Genomic DNA, 22,017 nt, shown 5'->3' with positions numbered 1-22,017 from the left:
AGAGGCTAAAAAAGATGGATGTTCTTCCACTATGTACGTGTATGAACACAAACGACAGCAGTGTGAGACTAGAGGGAAGTCATTACCATCCACTGACAACTCTTGGGCTACTCTTTTACAAACGAATAATGGGATTGACCGTCAAATTATAACGCCCCCACGGCTGAAAGGGTAGGCATGTTTCGTGGAAAGGGGATTCGAATCTGCGACCCTGAGACTGCGAATCAAGATACACTGCTGGCCAAAATCTTAAGGCCAATGAACATTACGAAAAAAATATGCATTTTGCGTTAGACTCAACCATTTATTTGAGTAGAGCTTCGTAAGATGAAAATAAGAAAAGGGAAAATGAAAATAAAAAAAACAACTTTTTAAGCATTTAATAGGGAAAATGTGGACATTATGAAATTAGCCTGAATACTAGCTGGTCAAAAGCTTAAGACTCTTCCAAAAAGAATTCCTAAAGAGGGTAGGAAATGCCCAAGAGCTCTCAGTAGTAAGTTGTACGGCCGTCATTGCAAATAACTGCAGAAGGCTGGCTGGAATGTTATCCCAAGTGGTGAAGATGGTTTCACGAAGATCATGCACTGTTTGGAATTGACGTCCATTTCTATGGACATTCCTTGCCATCCACCCCCATACATTTTCAATGGGGTTCAGTTCGAGCGAATATACTGGATGGTTCAAAATAATCACGTTATTCGCCATGAAAAAGTCCTTTGTCCTTCGGGCATTGTGGATTGCAGCGTTGTCCTGCTGAAAGATCCAGTAATCTTCATACAAACGAGGGCCCTCAGTCAATAAGGGTGCTCTCTCCAACATGCCAACGTATCCAGCTGCTGTTTGACGCCCCTGTATAACCTGAAGCTCCAATGTTCCATGGAAGGAGAATGCACCCCAGATCATGATGGAACCTCCTCCACTGTGTCGTGTAGAAAATGTCTTCAGTAGGGTATCTTTATCGTGTCAGTAACGTTTGAAGTTATCTGGACCATTCAGGTTAAATATTTTCTCATCATAGAACAAAACCTTCGTCCACTTTTCTACGTCCCATGTTTGGTGCTTCTCAGCAAAGTTTAACCGAGCTGTTTCGCGGTGTGGAAGGAGGCGTGGCCTTGAAAGACGTTAACGGTTTATTAAAGCCTTTCTCTCGTAGATGCCGTCTTATTGTTCTTAAGCTACATTCTGCGTCCGAAAGGACCTTAATCTGGTTTATCGATCGGCTGGTGTCTTGCCGGACAACCCGTCAAATCCTTCTGCTCGACGCCGGCGAAGAGTTGACAATGGGTGGTGATGACTAGCTGCCTTCCCTCTAGTCTTACACTGCTAAATTAAGAACAACAACTTGTGTTTTTTTTTTCGCCTTTCGTGCTTGAAATAGTACTCTTCATTAATATCCTTAGAATCAATATTTTGTAGGTATTCATAACGTGGTCCATGACATCACTGTCTCTGAATACCAAACCTTTTCCACACTTACAATTATTATTAATATTTGTTATTATTATGCCTCTCGATTCCATGAAGGAACATAGGGCCGCAATCACTTGCGGATTTATTAACAGGCTGCTTTTTTAAGTGAGCAGATTGTTAGCCTACCACACAATCCCCAACCAGGAGGAGAAACCTGAGCCGTCCGAAATTTTGTAGTGTAAGACTAAAGGGAGGGCAGCTAGTCATCACCACCCACCGCCAACTCTTGGGCTACTCTTTTACCAACGAATAGTGGGATTGACCGTCACATTATAACGCCCATACGGCTGGGAGGGCGAGCATGTTTGGCGCGACTCGGGCGCTAACCCGCGACCCTCAGATTACGAGTCGCACGCCTAACGCGCTTGGCCATGCCGGGCCCACACTTACAATTAAGAACTTATTTTTTGTTCGATTTCTTAGCGTTTAATTTTCATGGTTTACTTCACAGCAAAAAACCAAAAACAAAAAACAAAACAAACAAAAACACCAAAAACATGACACAGAATCTGCTAGCTATTTTGCTTTCTTAATCCAACAGTTAGGTCTGACAGAAATATAAAAACATCTTTTTTTTTTTTTCCCCTCACGATATAAATAATTTTAAAACATTCTATTTCGTTATTTATAGAAACGTGAGCTATTCTGTGACAGTCTTTAAAAGGCTAGATATTGTCTTCTCTTGTGGTTAGCGTGTTGGGCTGCAGTTTCAAGGTTGAAGCTACACGTATGACAATATGTCGCCAAGTATCATGTGGTGTAAGAAAATTACATCCGTGAGAACAAATGTTTCTTGAATGGGTGTTCATTTGGCTCACGTGTCTTATTGTCAATTAATAATTACAATTAATTTTATCGAAAAGTAGTATTTTTATACATTGAACGAGAGCAGAAAATTCGATAGGTGTGGAGGACTTTTTTCACAGTTGGTTTGCGTAATTGAGGTGGAAAAATATTTACAGATTTTTTAGTCAGGATAAGGTTACTGAAAATGATTAAATGTTATAACTAGCTGCCTGACGTTAACTGTCATATGTTAAATTTAACTTCAAAAACGTATATTTGTAACTTGTTGTTGATATGAATTAGGCAAAATTACAAGAGTGAACAAAGTGCTTGATGAATGAAATATACGCCATTGTGAGTTTGAAAATTTCACATACGATATATAATAATTTTAGAAACTTTCAAGTCGTATACAAAAGCATACAAAGAGAGTTTTTTTTATTATTATGTTTAAGCAATACGGTGGGAAAATGCTATCTACAATAAAGCAGGATTTTTTCTTTAAATTTACGTTCTTCAGACAAGGGCTCGGCATGACCAGGTGGTTAAGGCACTCAACTCGTAATCCGAGGGTCGCGGGTTCAAATCCCTGTCACATCAAACATGCTCGCCATTTCAGCCGTAGGGATATTATAATGTGACGGTCAATCCCACTATTCCTTGATAAAAGAGTAGACCAAGAGTTGGCGGTGGATGGTGATGACTAGCTGCCTTCCCTCTAGTATTACACTGTTAAATTAGGGACGGATAGCGCAGATAACCCTCGTGTAGCTTTGCACGAAATTCAAAACAAACCAAACCTTCTTGTCTTCACGTCAATAACTTATGTCAAATTATCTAAAGAAAAAAAAATGTTCTTGCTAGTACAGCGATTAGTGTACGGATTTACAACGCTAAAATCAGGGGTTCGATTCCGCATGGTGAACTCGGCAAATAGCCCTAAGCGGCTTTGATATAACAAAACAAACACATACATAAAAAAAATCCGTTTTTAAATATACTTTAATTGTACAAAACGAAATTTAAATTACATACTTTAAATGCTCTTACTAAGGATTACAGCGTAAGTTAGGCATTTTTATAACACGTATTTAACATGCGTAAACATTTTAATAAACTATTTTCTGTACACATATTCGAAAAGTGTCTCAGTCTCTTCACCAAGCGTGTTCAATGTTTACCTTTCCTAGCTATTACATATCGATCCTCAACGATGCTTCTGTCTCTTCACTGGAGTTCAATGACCTTGAAGGCTTTGTGATTCAGCACTGTATAATGTAATGTGTTTAGTCCCAGCCGTTACTTAGCGGTTGGGGTTTGAGTGGTCGCTTCTGTAGCGTTATGTTATCACGATTGTTTCGAGTTGCTTGTTCGTGTCGCTAAATTTTCCGCAACTAACGTAAGAGAAGATAAAAAGAACAAAATATAAGCTTGGTGAGTGATACGATGTAGTGATTAACTGATAGAAGACAAATGATTTTCTTTATTAAATGCTAGGACTTAAAGTAGATTTAGCTTTGTGATAAAAAATGGTCGAGAAAGATTAGAAATATAATAGTCCTGATTACAAGATTTGGTTTTAAAATAATTTATCAGATACTTGTAGTCCTAAGATACTATAAGTAAAGTAGACAAAAGGAACAATAACCAGCTACATGGAACATTCTTTATAATATTGTTTGTTTGTTTTTGAATTTCGCACAAACCTACACGAGGACTATCTGCGCTAGCCGTCCCTAATTTAGCAGCGCAGATAGTCCTCGTGTAGCTTTGCGCGAAATTAAAAACAAACCAAACCCTAATTTAGCAGTGTAAGACTAGAGGGAAGGCAGCTAGTCATCACCACCCACCTCCAACTCTTGAGCTACTCTTTTACTTACGAATAGTGGGATTGATCGTAACGTTATAACGCTCCCACGGCTGAAAGGGCGAGCATGTTTGGTGTGACGGGGATTCGAACCCGCGACCCTCGGAGTACGAGTCGAGCGTCTTAACCACCTGGCCATGCATGGCACTTCATAATCTTATTTTATACATTGTAGTAGCTGAAATAAACCACTGCGGGTTAAATGAAATACACTAAATAGCATAACGCAAAAAATCCTACATCTCTAGGCCAACTTGGGGGGGATGCTGGGGTCGTGAATGGCTAAATTTCACTCTGGCCTCACCAAGTTTATTCACTGTTTATCAACTTTACAACTCGTGATATATAAAATTGTTAACGAGAACGTGTTTGTTGGATTACCTTTTATGTAAATTCATACCACTGACTGTATGGTAACCCACACAGAAGTTCCACGTTTTTTATATTACACATCTTATAAATCTAAACCACTGACTGATGGTGGTCCACACAGAAGTTCCACATGTTTTTTTATATTACACATATTATAAATCTAAACCACTGACTGATGGTGGTCCACACAGAAGTTCCACATGTTTTTTTTTATATTACACATATTATAAATCTAAACCACTGACTGATGGTGGTCCACACAGAAGTTCCACATGTTTTTTTTTATATTACACATATTATAAATCTAAACCACTGACTGATGGTGGTCCACACAGAAGTTCCACATGTTTTTATATTACACATGTTATAAATCTAAACCATTGACTGATGGTGGTCCACACAGAAGTTCCACATGCTTTTATATTACACATGTTATAAATCTAAACCACTGACTGATGGTGGTCCATACAGAAGTTCCACTCCCTTCTCCAAGGAAGAGTAGCTAGACCCAGGCCTGATACACGTTGAAATGACTAACCTGGTAAATATTCAGAAGAAAAAGCGTTTAAATAATAATTATGTAATTCAAACAATTCCTTAGAAGATTACTAAACTATCCTTCACCCCGGACCATAGACATTTGAATTAGACAAAGTAGATGGGAGGTGATTTATCTCACGTTGTTATATACTTGATCTGTGCCATAGTAAAAGACTAGTAGAGGTCATGTTCAGGAGAGGATTGAAGACGGCGAAACAAAGGCCACTCAGGTCTGTGGACAAGAAGATCCAAGGAGAAAAGGACTGGTAGAGGCCGAGAGGTCATGTCCAGGAGAGAATTGAAGACGGCGAAACAAAGACTACTCAGGTCTGTAGACAAGAAGATCCAAGGAGAAAAAGACTGGTAGAGGCCGAGAGGTCATGTCCGGAAGAGGATTTATGGACTAGATAATAAATATAAATATTGTCAAGTACAAAGTAATCTAACAACCTGGCCTTGAAAGGGCCGGGCAGGGATCTGTAAGTCCAATGCCGTAAATTTAGATGTGTGTGGGTTGGGAACAGGTGAACCCCGAGGAAACTCACTTTCACTGATCTGGTCCGGCACACCTGCCATACTCCGGGTTTGATATATCGTCTTTTACTTACCACTAACAACTCAAAATACCTTTAGGATATTAGACATCTGAAATATTTAAATGTTTTAGTTATTTGGATGACGTGATGTAATTAATTATCCGATATTACTGAGTGATCTAAGTTAATATTTATTTTCTTCACTAAAACGCGAAATTGAGAGTCCAAAATATGACGTAAAGGTCTCATCTCTTCTTTGATTTGCAGACTAGTTTCGCTAAATTCAGAGCTCACCAGTGCTGCTTGGAGGGAAAGTGCGGGTCATATAATAGATTAATCTTTTTACGTCATCTAATCTTCATTGAAATTCATATTTTACTGGGGTAAACAAATTCACAAATACATTGACCAGTTGAGTGTAGAAAAGTTCGAGTTCTTCCACAACTAATATAGAACACATTTTATCTAACTACGTTCATTTAATGTTTCTAAATTATGACACAGGTGTTCTGCCTATAACTACCGTTTTCCTGAAAATTCGGATCTGCGGAAAATCCTGTACTCGCACCAATCCTTTTTGAGGCAACGGTTACGTACTACAACGACTTCCCTTTGTTTCTGTGTCGGATCCATAGTGAGATTATGCTCATTTCAAGATGTGATATAGAAACTTGTACAAACTAGGATGTATATATCTTGATGTAGTTAACCTAACGATTACTGGATAATGCACTAAGACACTCGCAGAAGTTTCAGATAGCATTATTTTCTCCCCAGCAGCCAGCGTGTAAATACTCAAACTACATCATTGTATATGTGTGCGTGTTTTGTTATAGCAAAGCCACATCGAACCATCTACGGAGTTCACAGAGAAGAATCGAACCCACGATTTTAGTGTTGTAAATCAGTAGACTTACCGCTGTACCAGCGGGGGACACACATTATTGTGTGAATAAAGGTTTCGATTTTCTTTATACACTCGTGTTTGTTTTTCCTTTGCTGTCTATTTTAGAAATTATTCTCTATATAATATTTTTTTAAGCTGCGTTTTTCAGATGTTTATTATCTGAAGGATAACAGTATATCTGAATATTACAAGAGTTGGTCGTTTCTCATTTGCTAACTAGGTATTATTTACTTGTGTCATTTCAATTTGCCATCTAGGTCTTAGAGACTCGTATCATCTCTTATTGGTGAACTAGGTCTTATAGATTTGTCTCATTAACCAACGAGGTCTTACAGACTTATCTCATCTCTCATTGGCCAGCTAAGTCTTATAGACTTGTCTCATCTCTCATTGGACAACTAGGTCCTACTGATTTGTTATTTCGGCTGAATTATGTTATCTTCACCCAAAACCGTCCCTTTACAGTTTGGGAAACAGTAAAACACTCGAATTGGCCGAACAGACAAATGTTTTCTCGCCTTTAATTTTCAAACAAACATCCTTAAGGTATGTTTATAAACACTTCTGTTTATAAACACTTCTTTCATCAAAACGTAGTTTGAGGTGAGTTGTTCTAAATCATGATCGCAAATAAAAGGAAAAAAAAAAACAGTTGTGACATCATGATACATTATTCGTGTATCTTTACTTATGAATATTATTGAAATATTGTTTCACACAAAAATAAGAGAGACAGTGCATTTTTAGTACAGTTTTAACAATAAGGATGATGCTTTAAAAATATATACATAAGTCTTGAAGCTTAGGCCTTGTTTAAAAACAGTTAAGTATCTCGTTTTCTCTTTGTTATCTGCAAATGATCTGATGATATTTTGGTAAACAAATAATATATGTGTGACAACAAACGTTAACAAAGAGAAGCAGTAATACACCAAATTCAGAGACTAAATGTAAATATGTTAATCGATTTCATATACCTTTGACTTATAAACACAATTTCCCAGCTATTTCTATACCTTCATTGGCCCGACATGGCTCGGTGGTCAAGACACTCGACTCGTAATCTGCGGGTTTGTAATGGGCAGCGATGACTAGCTGCCTTCCCTCTAGTCTTACGCTACTAAATTAGTGACGATTAGCGCAGATAGCCCTCGTGTAGCCTTGCGCGAAATTCAAACCAAAAAATATTTTACCCGTAGACCGAAAATTTTTGAAAAATGAAATTTATATTTGTCCCAGAAAGATATAGATAAAAAACAATTGTCTTATTTCTTGGATGAAAACACGAAAGAGGATTTGAGCAATTTTAGTACTTGTATTGAGAGCCACTTTTAAAACGGCATAACATGGGAACTGAAAACCAATCGTGCATCAGTTTTTAAAAATATTTTCAGTTGCTGTTAGTTTCTATTGTTTAGGGTGATCTTATTGTTAAAATGTCCGATAGTGTATTAATATGTTATTTCTACGTCATAAATAAATACAATTTTCGTTACCACTGAAGTTAATGTGAAAACAAAGTGCCTTGAAGTACCTTTTCTAATTCCAAATCACGTGAGTAACGTGTCTTAAAATTGTCAACGTTGTAAACTGGAAGGCACAAATTATGCTGTGGTATACGCACGGTCCCGGTCGATAATTCGTTACGCCGTAAGTACTAAACTGTGTTGACACCTACACCGAACCCAAACAAACAGAGGCGTCGTCTATTTCTGCAGCCCTAATGCACTTTATATATATATTTTTTTAGTTGACTACCACGAACTTCCTTCACGTTTAGTCTCCTTCACGTTAAAATCGTATGCTATGAAGTTATTGTTAGGTGGTTCACCAGTTATTCTGAGTTAAAGTTGATTCGTGTAAAAAAATAAATAACTGTCGTTGAAATAAATTAATATTGTATTAATAACCCCAGTGGTTTCCAGACTGTTGCTAGGCGTGTCGCGAGAGATTCTCCAAACGAATAGTAGTTAAATAAATATTAAAAAAACCTTCTAAAACACGTCACATGTGGCAACATCTTGTGGGTAAGGTTAAGTGGGTTAGGGTGTCGTCAGTAAAAAAAGTTTTGAAATCCACTGCTCTACTTTAATTATGACTCGTAAAACTTAATTCAATGTACATAAAAACTCCCTTTCATGCAGTTTAGTAATATAAACAGTATCTAAACCGTCACTGTATCTGACGTGTTGCAGCAGGCATGATGATTTCTGGAACTGTATGAAAGGTTTCATCGGTACTAAATATAGAAAATGTATTGTGTAGGTGACGTATTGTTGTCCATTCCTTAAATTTACCCTAAAGTTCTTAGAATTTGTAATACCGTATAAATATTTGTGGTATATGGTATGTGGTATAATTTGTAATTCCGTGTAAATATTTGTGGTACATGCGCAAGTCGTTTTATGACTTCATAGCCCTATTTTTTAAAATTATTTTGAAGGTGAGAACGTTTTTTAATACATGAAAAGGTTTTGGAAAATCTGTATATTTAAAAAAAACAACAACAAAAAACGAATATGCAGCCAGGAAGTACACATTTTTTAAAAGATAGTTGTGATTAACTTTTTGTTTGCTGATGCGTCGGGAATTCACTGCCGGCCGGTTAAATATTTGTTTGTTTTTTGAATTTCGCGCAAAGCTACACGAGGCTATCTGCACTAGCCGTCCATAATTTAGCAGTGTAAGACTAGAGGGAAGGCAGCTACTCATCACCACTCACTGACAACTCTTGGGCTACTTTTTTTTTTATAAACGAATAGTGGGATTGATCGTAAGTTTATAACGCCCCCACGGCTGAAAGGGCAAGCTTGTTTGGTGAGACGAGGATTCGAACCCGGGACCCTCAGAATACGAGTCGAACGCCTTAACCCACCTGGCCATGCCGGGCCAAATTAGCAATATTTGATGTAAATTAAAAATTCAGTCGTTACAATGGTATTGTTTCTTGGTATACACTTTAATCAACACTTGGGGAAAATAAAGTGCACTATATGAAATTATTTTAAGGTACCTGCTGTGTTCTATATTAAAAACAATATTTCATTATGATTTCTTTAAATGTTAATGTTTTTACAGGTAAGCTAAGCAGTGAGTTCAAAACTGTTCCACGGCCAGAAGTTGTCTTACAAATAAAAACTTATTTTAGCAATTATTCTGTTGCATTTTGACAAGTCTACAGACGACGTCGAGTTTTTTCGTCTTATTCTGATCCTCAAAAGTACTGTTTTCTGGACTACCCGCCAGAGTAGGATTATATAAAATGTCCGTAACATTAGCGTCTGTCATTTCATTATTTCCTCGCACTTGGAGGAAACTTTGATACTTCAAGACATCTTAGAGTGAAGCAGTCGATAAAGGAAGTCCGCGAAGGAAGCGTATTCTGCCTGTCGTCAACACGCAGGGCACTTTTCCAAACTTATTTTGTATCATCGTCTGTTATGTAAACGCAACATTGAATTTATTCAGGACAATTAACAATATTAACAAGTTCTGAAGACTCATCGCCTATTGAAATATGGAACAACTGCGTTTCACAAATTTACTGTAGCCGTTTAAATACCAGATAATTTAAGTTGCGTATAAATCAAATTGGAGTTCTGTATATGCTGAAACATTTTACGGTGTATTTTTGTTCAACCACCTGGTGGGAGATATTCCAGACAATTATTTGTAAGCTATATGTTGTCTTCTAATATAACGTTAAGAATTTTCCGATAGAACTGTGGCTTTTAGAATGACGTCATGAGGAAGCAGAACTGTAAGACAGAACAAACCCATATCTGTATACGTAAAAGGTTGACTTAAATGGAAAATATTAAAAGAAAAAAGTGGATTTAGAAAATTACATGTCTATGAACTAATCACATTACTTACATTCTAAATCATAGTGCTCGGAATACACATCAAAATGGAAGACAGTAATAAAGATGGAGAGGTGTTATCAGAGAGACTTATCCGACCTCAGACGAAAACGTTGGACAGACCGACTCACAACTTTGATCTACCCGTGGTTGACAGTGATCCTGAGACATGCAAATCGAAGAATGCACACAAGACGGTGGCTATTCATAAGTTTTCTAGGTATAGTATACCACCACAAAACGATTTTCACAAAGCTGTGAACAAAAAACCAAAACAGGTTCACAGTAAAACTTCTAAATATAGTCCAGGATCAAGTAACGACAGGACTTGTGATTCCGTCCAGGATGGTCATAATGGTAGCAGGATCCCGTTAACACAAACTGGTCATAATTCAAAAAATCATTTTCATAACCGTCGTTTCCCACTTCCTTGCAAGACGTGTACCCGAAACGTCGCCCCAGAGCGTCTACACAGCCACAACACAAACGGTTGGAATAAGTTCCACAAAGGTCAGATTTCTAAGAAGCATGCCGAAGACAAGTTAAAAGAATCAGACATAAAAGACACTCAGAACATTGAATCGGACATTTCAATGGAGAAGAAGATTGGAACGAGTAGAAATGACGATACATCTAGACGAGCCAATAAACGTAAGACTCGAACCAAGTCTAAAGTGTCAACGTTTCAACAATCTCGCCCTTCGGTTGCGGACGAATCAACTTCAGACAGCTATTCCGAATCCACCAACTGTAAAGTTTCATCAGAACCCTTAACAACAACTTGCTACATCTGTGGAGAAGAGAGTGATAACCATTCGATTTCCATTCATGAATCCCAGTGTCTGCAGGTTGGTTCGTTTTCAAATTTTACCAAGAAAAAACAATGATTCCATGTTTATAATGTTTAGGAATATTTAATATTATCCAACTGAGCGAAAAAAATTGTAAGTTCTATTTAGAGTTTTTAATGACAACAATATGTAACAAAATGTTTACTTTTTCTTGTTCCTGGACAGAAAGTGTTATTTCCCAATTGCTTATGCCTAAAGTAAATGGAAAAGACCTATTTTTCTCTTCAAACTTTGCTTTTGTGACCTGGGAGCGTATAATGAAAACATGATTGGAGACTATATTTAGGAGCTGATACGTGAAAGTGATTTACATTACAGTTGCAAATATCGAAAACTACTCACTTCTAAACATTTTTGTATAACTTTAGTATAAATACATGTAAATCTTGATTCGTATGTTGTTTTATTCAGACCTTATGTAAATGAAAATGTACAAATTTGTCCGTTTGTACATAGAAAATAAGTTAATTTCTAAACTTCATTATCCAGGTCACAAAAGCAAAGTTTGAAGGGAATAATGGCCATTTTCTGTACTTTTACAACATAAGCAATTAAGAAATAACACATACTATCCAGGAACAAAATTTGTGTTACATAGTGTTGGTGTTATATGTAATGAAACAGTAACAAGATAATTTAGAATAAGTTCCTAAGTTTAGTGAATGGTTCTAATGTAGATCTTACCGTCAAATCACGTTTGAAAATTGATTTTGTGATTAAGTTATTAACAGTATCTGCGTCTTGCTTTTCCCAGAAGAGCCTATTGTATACTTTTTAAAGTGGATCATAGGTATGTTGTACTCTGTGTTAGGATGATTTACACGTTTAAAATGTTTTGAAGCAGACACTGAATATCAGAAACCACATTTTGCTCGAATGTCTGAAACCTCTTTCTTGCTTTTAACCACAGATGAACTGAAAACACACTATATGTATTTTGTTCTATAATCACACAAACTTGTACAAACAATACTAAGTTCTCATCGTATTACTTCGAAGTTAAAGCATGTTTATATATCTAAACATATACTTTCATATATACACATATACGTGTAACATGTGAACCACAGTTTTGGCGATGTGGTTTTCCGTCTGACTTTCAAACGAGTAACTTATGGTTTATTTTCTAATAAACTTTTGTTTGTTTGTTGCTTTGTTTGTTTGTTTTGGAATTTCGCGCAAAGCTATACGAGGGCTATCTGTGCTAGCCGTCCCTAATTTAGCATTAGAGGGAAGGCAGCTAGTCATCACCACCCACCGCCAACTCTTGGGCTACTCTTTTATCAACGAATAGTGAGATTTACAGTCACATTATAACGCCCCTACGGCTGAAAGGGCAAGCATGTTTGGTGCGACGGGGATTCGAACCCGCGACCCTCAGATTACGAGTTGAACCCCTTAACACACTTGGCCATGTCGGGCCTTCACCAGTTGCACTATATTTTAGGTTTCTAAGTCTGCTGACACCGGAGGACATGGCTCCGATATATATTATTTCCTCGTGTTAATACATACTTATTTACCTTGTGATTGACAGCCACTAATGTGCTTTGACTTAGCTAAGTCATTATCGTTCCAGATGATGAATCTGCGGATCTCAAGTTCGCGTCTCGTTCCGACCTAAAAATCAACAACAAACAAATGTAGCGGTTCGCACCTTAGAGCTGTGGGTGTGTTATACAAATAATGGACAGATTCTACTATTTGATTAGAGTAGCCAAGAGTTGGCGGTGGGTGCTTTTAGCTAGATCAATTCCTTCCAATTTATCAGTCACAAACTGGGAAGGTAAGTATAGTGTAAATATGTAGCTTTGGGTTGTTTTAGAATTTTTGCGTAAAACTGCAAAAACAATTATCTCCGTACAGTCATTAACATTTTTGACGCGAAAGGCTAGAGGGAAGGCAGCTCGTGAACTCGTGGACTAGTTTTGCTTGTCTGACAGTGACATATAACAACCAGTTTCGGTTTTGCTTGTCTGACAGTGACATATAACAACCAGTTTCGGTTTTGCTTGTCTTATTATCGGTATTTAGGGGTCAGATACCATTATTTTTTTCTCCCTTCTGGTAGATGGTTGTTGTTTAGAGTGAACATAATATACAACCCACATGAGGGTTACAGCATCTCGCACTTCTCCGGCCCCTTTTAAGGGAACGTCCATGTATGTACTCACATTGATATTTCATAATAAATATATTTTTCTCTGGGCCCGACATGGCCAAGCGTGTTAAGGTGTGCGACTCGTAATCTGAGGGTCGCGGGTTCGCATTCCGGTCGCGCCAAACATGCTCGCCCTTTCAACCGTGGGGACGTTAGTATGTTTCGGTCAATCCCACTATTCGTTGGTAAAAGAGTAGCCCAAGAGTTGGCGGTGGGTGGTGATGACTAGCTGCCTTCCCTCTAGTCTTACACTGCTAAATTAGGGACGGCTAGCACAGATAGCCCTCGAGTAGTTTTGTGCGAAATTCCAAAACAAACAAAACAAATATTTTTCTCTTTGTTTGTCATATGATCGAATGCTCGCGCGAAGTTAATCCCAGTTGTCTACGATAGCCATTCTTATTGTTTGACTGACAGGAAGAATAAACCTAGGTGATCAGCATCACCCATTTATAACCCTTAGGCTACTCTTATCTATCTAAATAATAGTGTTCGGTTATTATCCTATCCAAATTGTGAAGCGCTATTTTTATTTCCTGGCGGTAAAGGGACGCGAGCATTAAATCTACAGATCCATAGACCAGTACGCTGATCACTTCAGCCATCTTCAACCCGTAGGTTACTAGAAATAACTGATGCGTGTTTGTGTTCCAAATGTTTAATATATCATAATTATTAAGCGCGAGAAATATCTTACACATTTACAGGAACCCTTTACTCGTGTTAAAACTGTGAGGGTCCGGCATGGCCAGGTGGGTTAAGGCGTGCGGCTCGTAATCTGAGGGTTGCGGGTTCGAATCCCAGTCGCACAAAACATGCTCGCCTTTTCAGCCGTGGTGCCGTTATAATGTGCGGTCAATCCTAGTATCCGTTGGTAACAGAGTAGCCGAAGAGTCGGCGATGGGTGGTGATGACTAGCTGCCTTCCCTCTAGTCTTACACTGCTAAATTAGGGACGGCTAGCACAGATAGCCCTCGAGTAGCTTTGCGCATAATTAAAAAACAGACAAAAAGTGTGAGCAATAAAAACTACTACGACTTCAGTTTTTTCTTCCGTCAACACTGTTATTTCCTATAAAATAGTATCTTCGTTTAGAGCTGTTTTTCACGTATCAAGATATAACGCGGAAAAAGTTTTTTTTTGGCGCTTATATTATACATTTCATGCCCCCCCCCCCACTGGCTCAGCGGTATGTCTCGGACTTACAACCCTAAAATCCGGGTTTCGATACCCGTGGTGGGCAGAGCACAGATAGCCAATTGTGTAGCTTTGTGCTTAATTCAAAACAACAACAAATAATCATTTGTCCCCAAGTGGCTAAGCAGTGTCTTCCGACTTATACTGCTAAAATCCAGGTTTCGATACCCGTGGTGGGTAGAGCACAGATAGCCAACTGTGTAGCTTTGTGCTCGTTTCGAAAAAACAACAACAATAACACATTTCCTAAAATGTTCATGCTAGTATTATATGGGCTGTAACCGACTGCAAGGGTTGCGTCAAACAAGTCACGCACGAACGTGTGTCCAGAAAATCTCAGTAGTTATTTTATAATTATACGAACTGTTGTAATTCCCTCGCATTTTTTTTCTTTTCAAATCGACAAACGTTACTCCAACAGAAAGCTTGTCCCTTTGTTTTAGAGTAAAGACGCTTTGAGTTATCTGCTGTGTACAGCGTGGAGAATCGAATCCTGGATTTTAGCGTTGTAAGTCCGTAAAGTTGCAAGCTGTCTGTGCGTATCTATACATATATATATATATAACATCACGTAGATATATTGGTGGTTCTCACAAATCAGTTTTTTATCATATGAAAACATTTTCCTGGAACGTAGGTTTTTAACGACTGTATGAGCCGACGCGGATAGCCTAGTAGCTTTGCGCCAATAAACGCCAAATAACCGACCAATCAAATAACCAAATGTATGAGCTAACTCAATAAGAAGAATTGCTTGTTTGTTTTTGTTTTTTGAAATCCGCGCAAAGCTACTCGAGAGCTATCTGCGCTCGCCGTCCCTAATTTAGCAGTGTAAGACTAGAGGGAAGGCAGCTAGTCATCACCACCCACCGCCAACTATTGGGCTACTCTTTTACCAACGAATAGTGGGATTGACCGTTACATTATAACGCCCCCACGGCTGAAAGGGCGAGCATGTTTGGTGCCACCGTGATTCGAACTCGCGACCCTCGGTTTACGAGTCGAACGCCTTAACACACTTGGCCATGCCGGGCTTAATCCTTTGTTATTTACCCATAAAGCACTGGCTACGCTGCTATATTCGTAGATGGCGTGCTGTTTCTTGAGTTACCGATCTATAGAAATAACTTATACCATCAGTTACATTTCCTCGAGCTAAACACGAAACAGAAGTTCTAAGCTAATGAATTCAGTATTCATAAATCTCGTGACTAGTTTACTGGTCGTCCACCATGACCCGAAGTTTCTTTTCAGTTTGCCCATATATAGGGTTACACACACGTATAATGTTTGTACTTAAACTTAATTAATTATTGCAATGTTTTACTGTGTGGTTTGCCACGTCACTGTTAACATTTCAATGAGACGTCACACAGGTCGGGTTGAAAACATGCTCAGCAGTTTCAGAAGAAATTAAGGCAAAGTTTTGACCAGATAACATTTGATCTCCCGACACACAAAAGCAGATAAATCCGTCATTGAGTCACCTGCATCTGAGGCCTGCAAAAAAACACCAGTTACTGGTGTCACCTTGGATTCAATGCATTATAAATATATTTTGCATGTAGAATGCAAGACTTTCCTTTTTTTTATCATGCAATGTATCTTTAAACATTAGTTCTGTTTTATATTTAGGTGATAAATTATGCTTAAAGAAAATTGTTTTAAACTAAAGTGAACCTCACGATTATCTATCTCTGATTGCCACACAAATAACAAAGATATCATCTGGGGGTCACATACGTTTATGTGAGTGAATTTTGCAATGTGTCAATTTTGTCAGATCCAGTGACACAACGGTATGTCTGTTAACTCACACCGATAAAATCCGGATTTCGATACCCGTGGTAGGAAGAGCACAGGTAGCCCATCCTGTGGTCAGTACTTCATTCAAAACGAATAGACAATTTCGTCAGGCTAAGTCTTGAATATAACAAACCCTTTCCTGCTACACGAGGGCTAGCTGTTCCTAAATTTTAACTTGTATACGACTGGAGTAAAGACAGTTAATCAACAGCGTACACAACCAGATTCTGAGTCACTGTACTAAATCGTAACCCACCCACGACCCCAATGTGTGGAGTGAATTTCTTCACCAACAAGACATGAATCATTAACCCTCAGATCCACAGTCCAGCATACTAAAAACAAAACAAGACAAAAATTTCGGACTTTGTGTATTCTTATAGCGAAGCCACATCAGGCTATTTGCTGATAAGCGCTTCATACGGACACGTCAGTGGAAACAATTAGACATAGCAATTAGCTTAATGTCTTTGTTTCCCCCATTTTATTCTTAATTAGGGCAATTTAAAAACACGGTTTTGTGAAAATAAGATTTTGTCTCTATCTTTTGAATTCGAAACGGAAAATTTAATGAGCAATGTGGAAAAAAATGAAGTTAACGTGATTTTTGTCACAACGTTTAGGCCTAATACGGAAAAGATTTTATAGTCTATTGCCTTTCAGTTTAGCATTGTTATTTTACTACCCGGCCTGGCATGGCCAAGTGGTTTAGGCAGTCGACTCGTAATCCAAGGATCCTGGGTTCGAATCCCCGTCACACCAAATGTGCTCACCCTTTCAGTGATGAGTGCGTTATAATATGACGGTCAATCTTACTATTCGTTGGTTAAAGAGTAGCCCAAGAATTGGCGGTGGGTAGTGATGACTAGCTGCTTTCCTTCTGTTCTTCCAATGCTAAATTAGGGACGGCTAGCGCAGATAGCCCTCGCGAAATTTCGAACAAATAGCCCACTACTTCTGTTTGACTAGAACTCTCTGTTTTTTTATTCAAGATCCTACTGTCGATAGCAGATTTCTGTGACCGTCAACAAGAGCTAGATAATCTCGCGCCTCCGTTGTGATGGCACCTCAGTTTCCATCAAAATCACCTCAAGTGTCTCATAAAAACCCTAACATTACGAAATGCTAAGTTTCATAACTATCGCGACTCGTGGTGCTCGTTGCAACATTTATCTGTAGAATGTAATTACTGTTGTAGAGGTAAAAACCCTAACTTAAAATAATGATCTTTTTAAACTAACTGAATTTGAATGTAAGACAATGACCTTTTGAACTTATTTATTTCACAGTAAGAAATGTATAGGTATATTGTGTGTTCATGGTCCTACTTTAACAATTATTGTACAGAAATGTATAAAATATTACTCTAGAATTCTGGACTCCAGTATGTTTTTTTTTTAAACGCCCTGGAATATACTGTCAATATTATTTTCAAATGACTTGTATAAAATTAATAAAAATTGCACTTCACCAACTTAATCTTGTTCATGCCACAAAAACTGTTATTTATTCAATTTGATAACATGCACATAGTGTCTCCACCACTATTATCTGGTGAGCGCTCATACTGGGCATAAGGCCTCATCGGTATTGAATGTGGTAGATACATTGTAGCTCAAATGTTGCATTTTTCTTTATACTTAAAGTTCTTAGAATTAACAAGAAAACTTGAAGTGTTAGCTAAGGCATTATCAGGTGCACTACTTTCTCTTAAAGTAATCAAGTGTGCTTTGTAGAGTAACAAGAGGTCCACCAGAAGTGGGCTCGGCATGGCCAGGTGGTTAAGGCACTCGATTCGTAATGTGAGGGTCGCGAGTTCGAATCCCCGTCTCACCAAACATGCTCGCCCTTTCAGCCGTGGGGCGTTATAATGTGACGGTCAATCCCATTATTCGTTGGTAAAAGAGTAGCCCAACATTAGCTGCCTTCCGTCTAGTCTTAAACTGCTAAATTAGGGACGGCTAGCACAAATAGCCCTCGTGTAGCTTTAAGCGAAATTCAAAAACAAAATTAAACAATTCCACCAGAAAAAAGCCTGAATTCTCTGACCTCGAATGAGTTTAGAGAAATAGACTGAAGACGGGTTAATATGCAGATAAACAATACCTATTCAAACAATTAGCAACTAAAGGTAAACCAAATTTATCTGTTGGGTGCTTTCACTTGGGATCTGTTTCATGTATGTCAAGTCTATTTGTAATGAAAGTCATTAAGTTACTCTGTTTAGAATAAAAAAAAGGAAATAACAACAATATTTTTTCTCAGAGTTCAGGCGTTACCCACGTGACTGACATGTCTCGTTGGGTAATGACGAGAAACCCACTTGAAGTAAGAATGTATCTCAGGACGGCTGGTATTGATAAAAGTGTTAATACCCATACCAGCCGTCTTGAGATACATTGTAGGCCACTTTTACTGCAAAATAAGAGAGGTTGTATCCTTAAGGTAGCACCGACTTGCTAGTGAAAAAATATCACCATTTCAATATAGTATTTTTCACTTTATAGGAATCTTTCCCACGAGAAAGTGCGTGTGACATCTTAGTCGAATGGCTAGTTTAATAGGTAATTAGGGCGAAAGAAATATGTTTAGTCGCTCTTTGGCCGACGATTTCATTAAGACGCCTTATAAAGAATATATCGGAAAATTTTAAAATTGCATATATTAAGTAAGGGGAGAAAACGCGTAATATGCCTGCATATCACATAGCGTATCTTAATAAATGTCCTTATGAAATGTCAATTGTGTAGTTTTATTTGGTTAATATGAACCGTCCAAGTACCTTATAATTTTACTTTAGGAAAATAAATATTCATGTTTTGGACAATGTGTCACGATTTTGTTGATATACGTTCACTATGTTTGTTTTGCATTTCGTGCAGCTAAATGCTGTCCCTCATTTAGCAGTATATAGGGAAGACAGCTAGTCATTAACATCCATCGCCAACTCTTGAGCTACTATTTTACCAACGAACAGTGGGATTAATTGTTATAGTATAATGCCCCCACGGCTGAAAGGGCGATCATGTTTGATGTGACGGGAATTCGAACCAGCGACCTTCAGATTGCGAGTCGAGCGCCCTAACCACCAGGCCAGGCCCAGGTTCACTATCAACAAAGAAACAAACAAACAAAGTACCGGTTTTCATGATCATACTAGTAGTAATTCGTTATCATAATATATAATTGCCAAGTTATGTTTTAAAAAAGAATTATAGAAAAAACCAACAACAATTAGTTTCTAAACTCGAACAAATGTTGTCGCGAATATTTCACTAAAGTTTCATCTAAGGCTAGCTTCTCACGAGAACACGACAGAATTTTGTACATAGTTCGAGGTAATAAATCATATTATGGTTTAATACACACAGCACGGTTAAAAATAATGATACAAAACTGAGTTAATATCAGAATAGCCAACGTCGCAGTTTTTAATTTAAGTGTATTGTTATACGCGTGCGTTAATAAATATTTTATTAGGAAGATAAATATATAATAAACAATTCATAGTCTCGTATCTGATATTCAAAGAACTTGGATAGTACCAGCGAGTATACCATGACAACACTTTGTTTTCTACCAAACACAACCATCTTCAAGGCTAGTTTGTAATGATTAGTTAGCTACCTCACACTTCAAGCGTAAGATATGTGTGCGTAGATATTTCAGCTGTCCGTATAGATTTCAAGGTTGCACGCAAATGGTTTATTCTGTTGGTTTGTTTTGAATTTCGCGCAAAGCTACTCGAGGGCTATCTCTGATAGCCGTCCATAATTTAGCTATTCCCATCGCGCCAAACATGCTCGCCCTTTCAGCCGTGGGGGCGTTATAATGTTATGGTCAATCCCACTATTCGTTGGTAAAAAGAGTAGCCCAAGAGTTAGCGGTGGGTGTTGATGACTAGCTGCCTTCCCTCTATTCTTACACTGCTAAATTAGGGACGGCTAGCACAGATAGCCCTCGAGTAGCTTTGTGCGAAATTCAAAACAAACAAACAAACCCTAATTCAGCAGTATAAGGCTAGAGGGAAGGCAGCTAGTCATCACCACCCACCGCCAACTCTTGGGCTACTCTTTTTACCAACGATTAGTGGGATTGACCGTTAAAGGACGAGCATGTTTGGTGTGACGGAGACTCGAACCCGCGACCCTCAGATTACGAGTCGAGTGCCTTAACCACCTGGCCATGCCGGGGCCCGTGCTTAATGTAATATAACGTATTATGCTTGATGTAATATTCTTTAGGATATTTATGTTGTTTTCGTATTATTATCATAGTGAGACTTTCTTGAAAGTGGGAGATCTTGAAAGCTTTGAATATTGTCTCCAGCAAACACATACACACCTATTAGTCATTATCTTTGACCTTGATTTAAATCCTAATGTATTCAAGGGTAATGTGCTATCGATTTTACAAAATGGCGGGTCAAATACTCCACCCACTTACGTGTTCCAATTTACACAGCATTTCAAGGCCACTGTTCACGTACAATACTGCCATCTATGCACCTGGCAGTTATAAAAATGTTTCTTTTGTTTAGTAGAACACGAAAGCGATCGACATCAGCCGTCGTTCGGTGAAGTGGGTGTAAACAAATGTTTTGCTATGTTTTAGATAGAGTGTACACGATTAGGCGTTGGCGCCACTTTATTGTGATGTCTTCACCGTAATGTAAATGTGGAAAACTGTTAGGACTAGAGAATATTTTGTCATTCTTTCTATCTTATGGCTCTAACCCTTCCACGTTATTACAGGATGTAAATTTTAATACAATGGTAGTTCTTCACTGATACCCGTTGAAAACTGAATGAGCCAGGGTGAGAACACTTGTCATTATTTAGAATTCCCATACTTGTACCAAGGACGTGTCATAGGGGTTCTACTTGAATTAACAAACTGATCAAATTTAAGGTATGAAATAACTGTCATAGAACCCCCATGCAGTGTCTTAACTATGTAGAGAGAAGCTAGCATATGGTACCAGTATATGCCAAAAGAAATAATTAATTTAATATAACTCCACAAATAAACCTTGATTAAAACAAAACAAAACAGTGTTTACCACTACATATTGAGCTTTTTTTTTTGTGTAATGTCACGGCCCCATAAACAAAGAAAATTCTCAGTAGAGCATAGGGTTCGCAAAACGAATTTTCGGGATGCTGGTTGGACTCTCCTAAAAGTGCTGCACATTTAAAATGTTCTTCAAACACTGTCAAGTACATCCTAGATCGTGAGACCAAGACAGGTGAATTTAAAGGAAAGAAACAGGCAGAACACGTAAACTTAACATCAGTATCACTGATGATATTGATGTCAAGTAGTTTCGTTTATGCTGCCTTTAGGACAGAAGGAAAATTGCCACTGATCTCAGGCATGAGTTTTTGTTACGAGTTTCTCTAAAAGCTACATTGAAGGCTAGTCGTTATTAATTTAGCAATGAGGAACTAGAGGGAAGGCAGCTAGTCATTTTAGCCACTATTTTACCAACGAATTGTGGGATTTAGCGTCACATTATAGCGCCCCCAAGCCGGGCAATCTCAAGCATGAGATAAACAACCATGAAAAGTAACAAGACCAACAGATGGAATAATGGACCATTACAAGATCAACAGATGGAATAATAGACCATAACAAGAACCATCAGGTAATAATCCA

General features: G+C 38.1%; 1 protein-coding gene across 3 annotated transcripts in view; it reads left to right on the top strand.

The window, feature by feature from the left end:
- LOC143222430 (uncharacterized) overlaps nucleotides 1-22,017 on the top strand; it is a 38,968-nt gene that overhangs the window by 5,185 nt on the left and 11,766 nt on the right. For 2 of the 3 annotated variants that reach the window (XM_076448937.1, XM_076448935.1), the window contains exon 2: nucleotides 9,560-11,192. In XM_076448937.1, coding sequence (XP_076305052.1) covers nucleotides 10,392-11,192 — 801 coding nt within the window. In that variant the 5' untranslated portion in view covers nucleotides 9,560-10,391. Of the gene's footprint in view, nucleotides 1-3,554; nucleotides 3,694-9,559; nucleotides 11,193-22,017 lie in introns of those variants that run through there. The other variant, XM_076448936.1, reaches the window with a different exon arrangement.

This window comes from Tachypleus tridentatus, chromosome 8, assembly GCF_004210375.1.
Source record: "Tachypleus tridentatus isolate NWPU-2018 chromosome 8, ASM421037v1, whole genome shotgun sequence".
NCBI lineage: Eukaryota > Metazoa > Arthropoda > Merostomata > Xiphosura > Limulidae > Tachypleus > Tachypleus tridentatus.
This window is presented reverse-complemented; position numbering and strand designations above follow the sequence as displayed.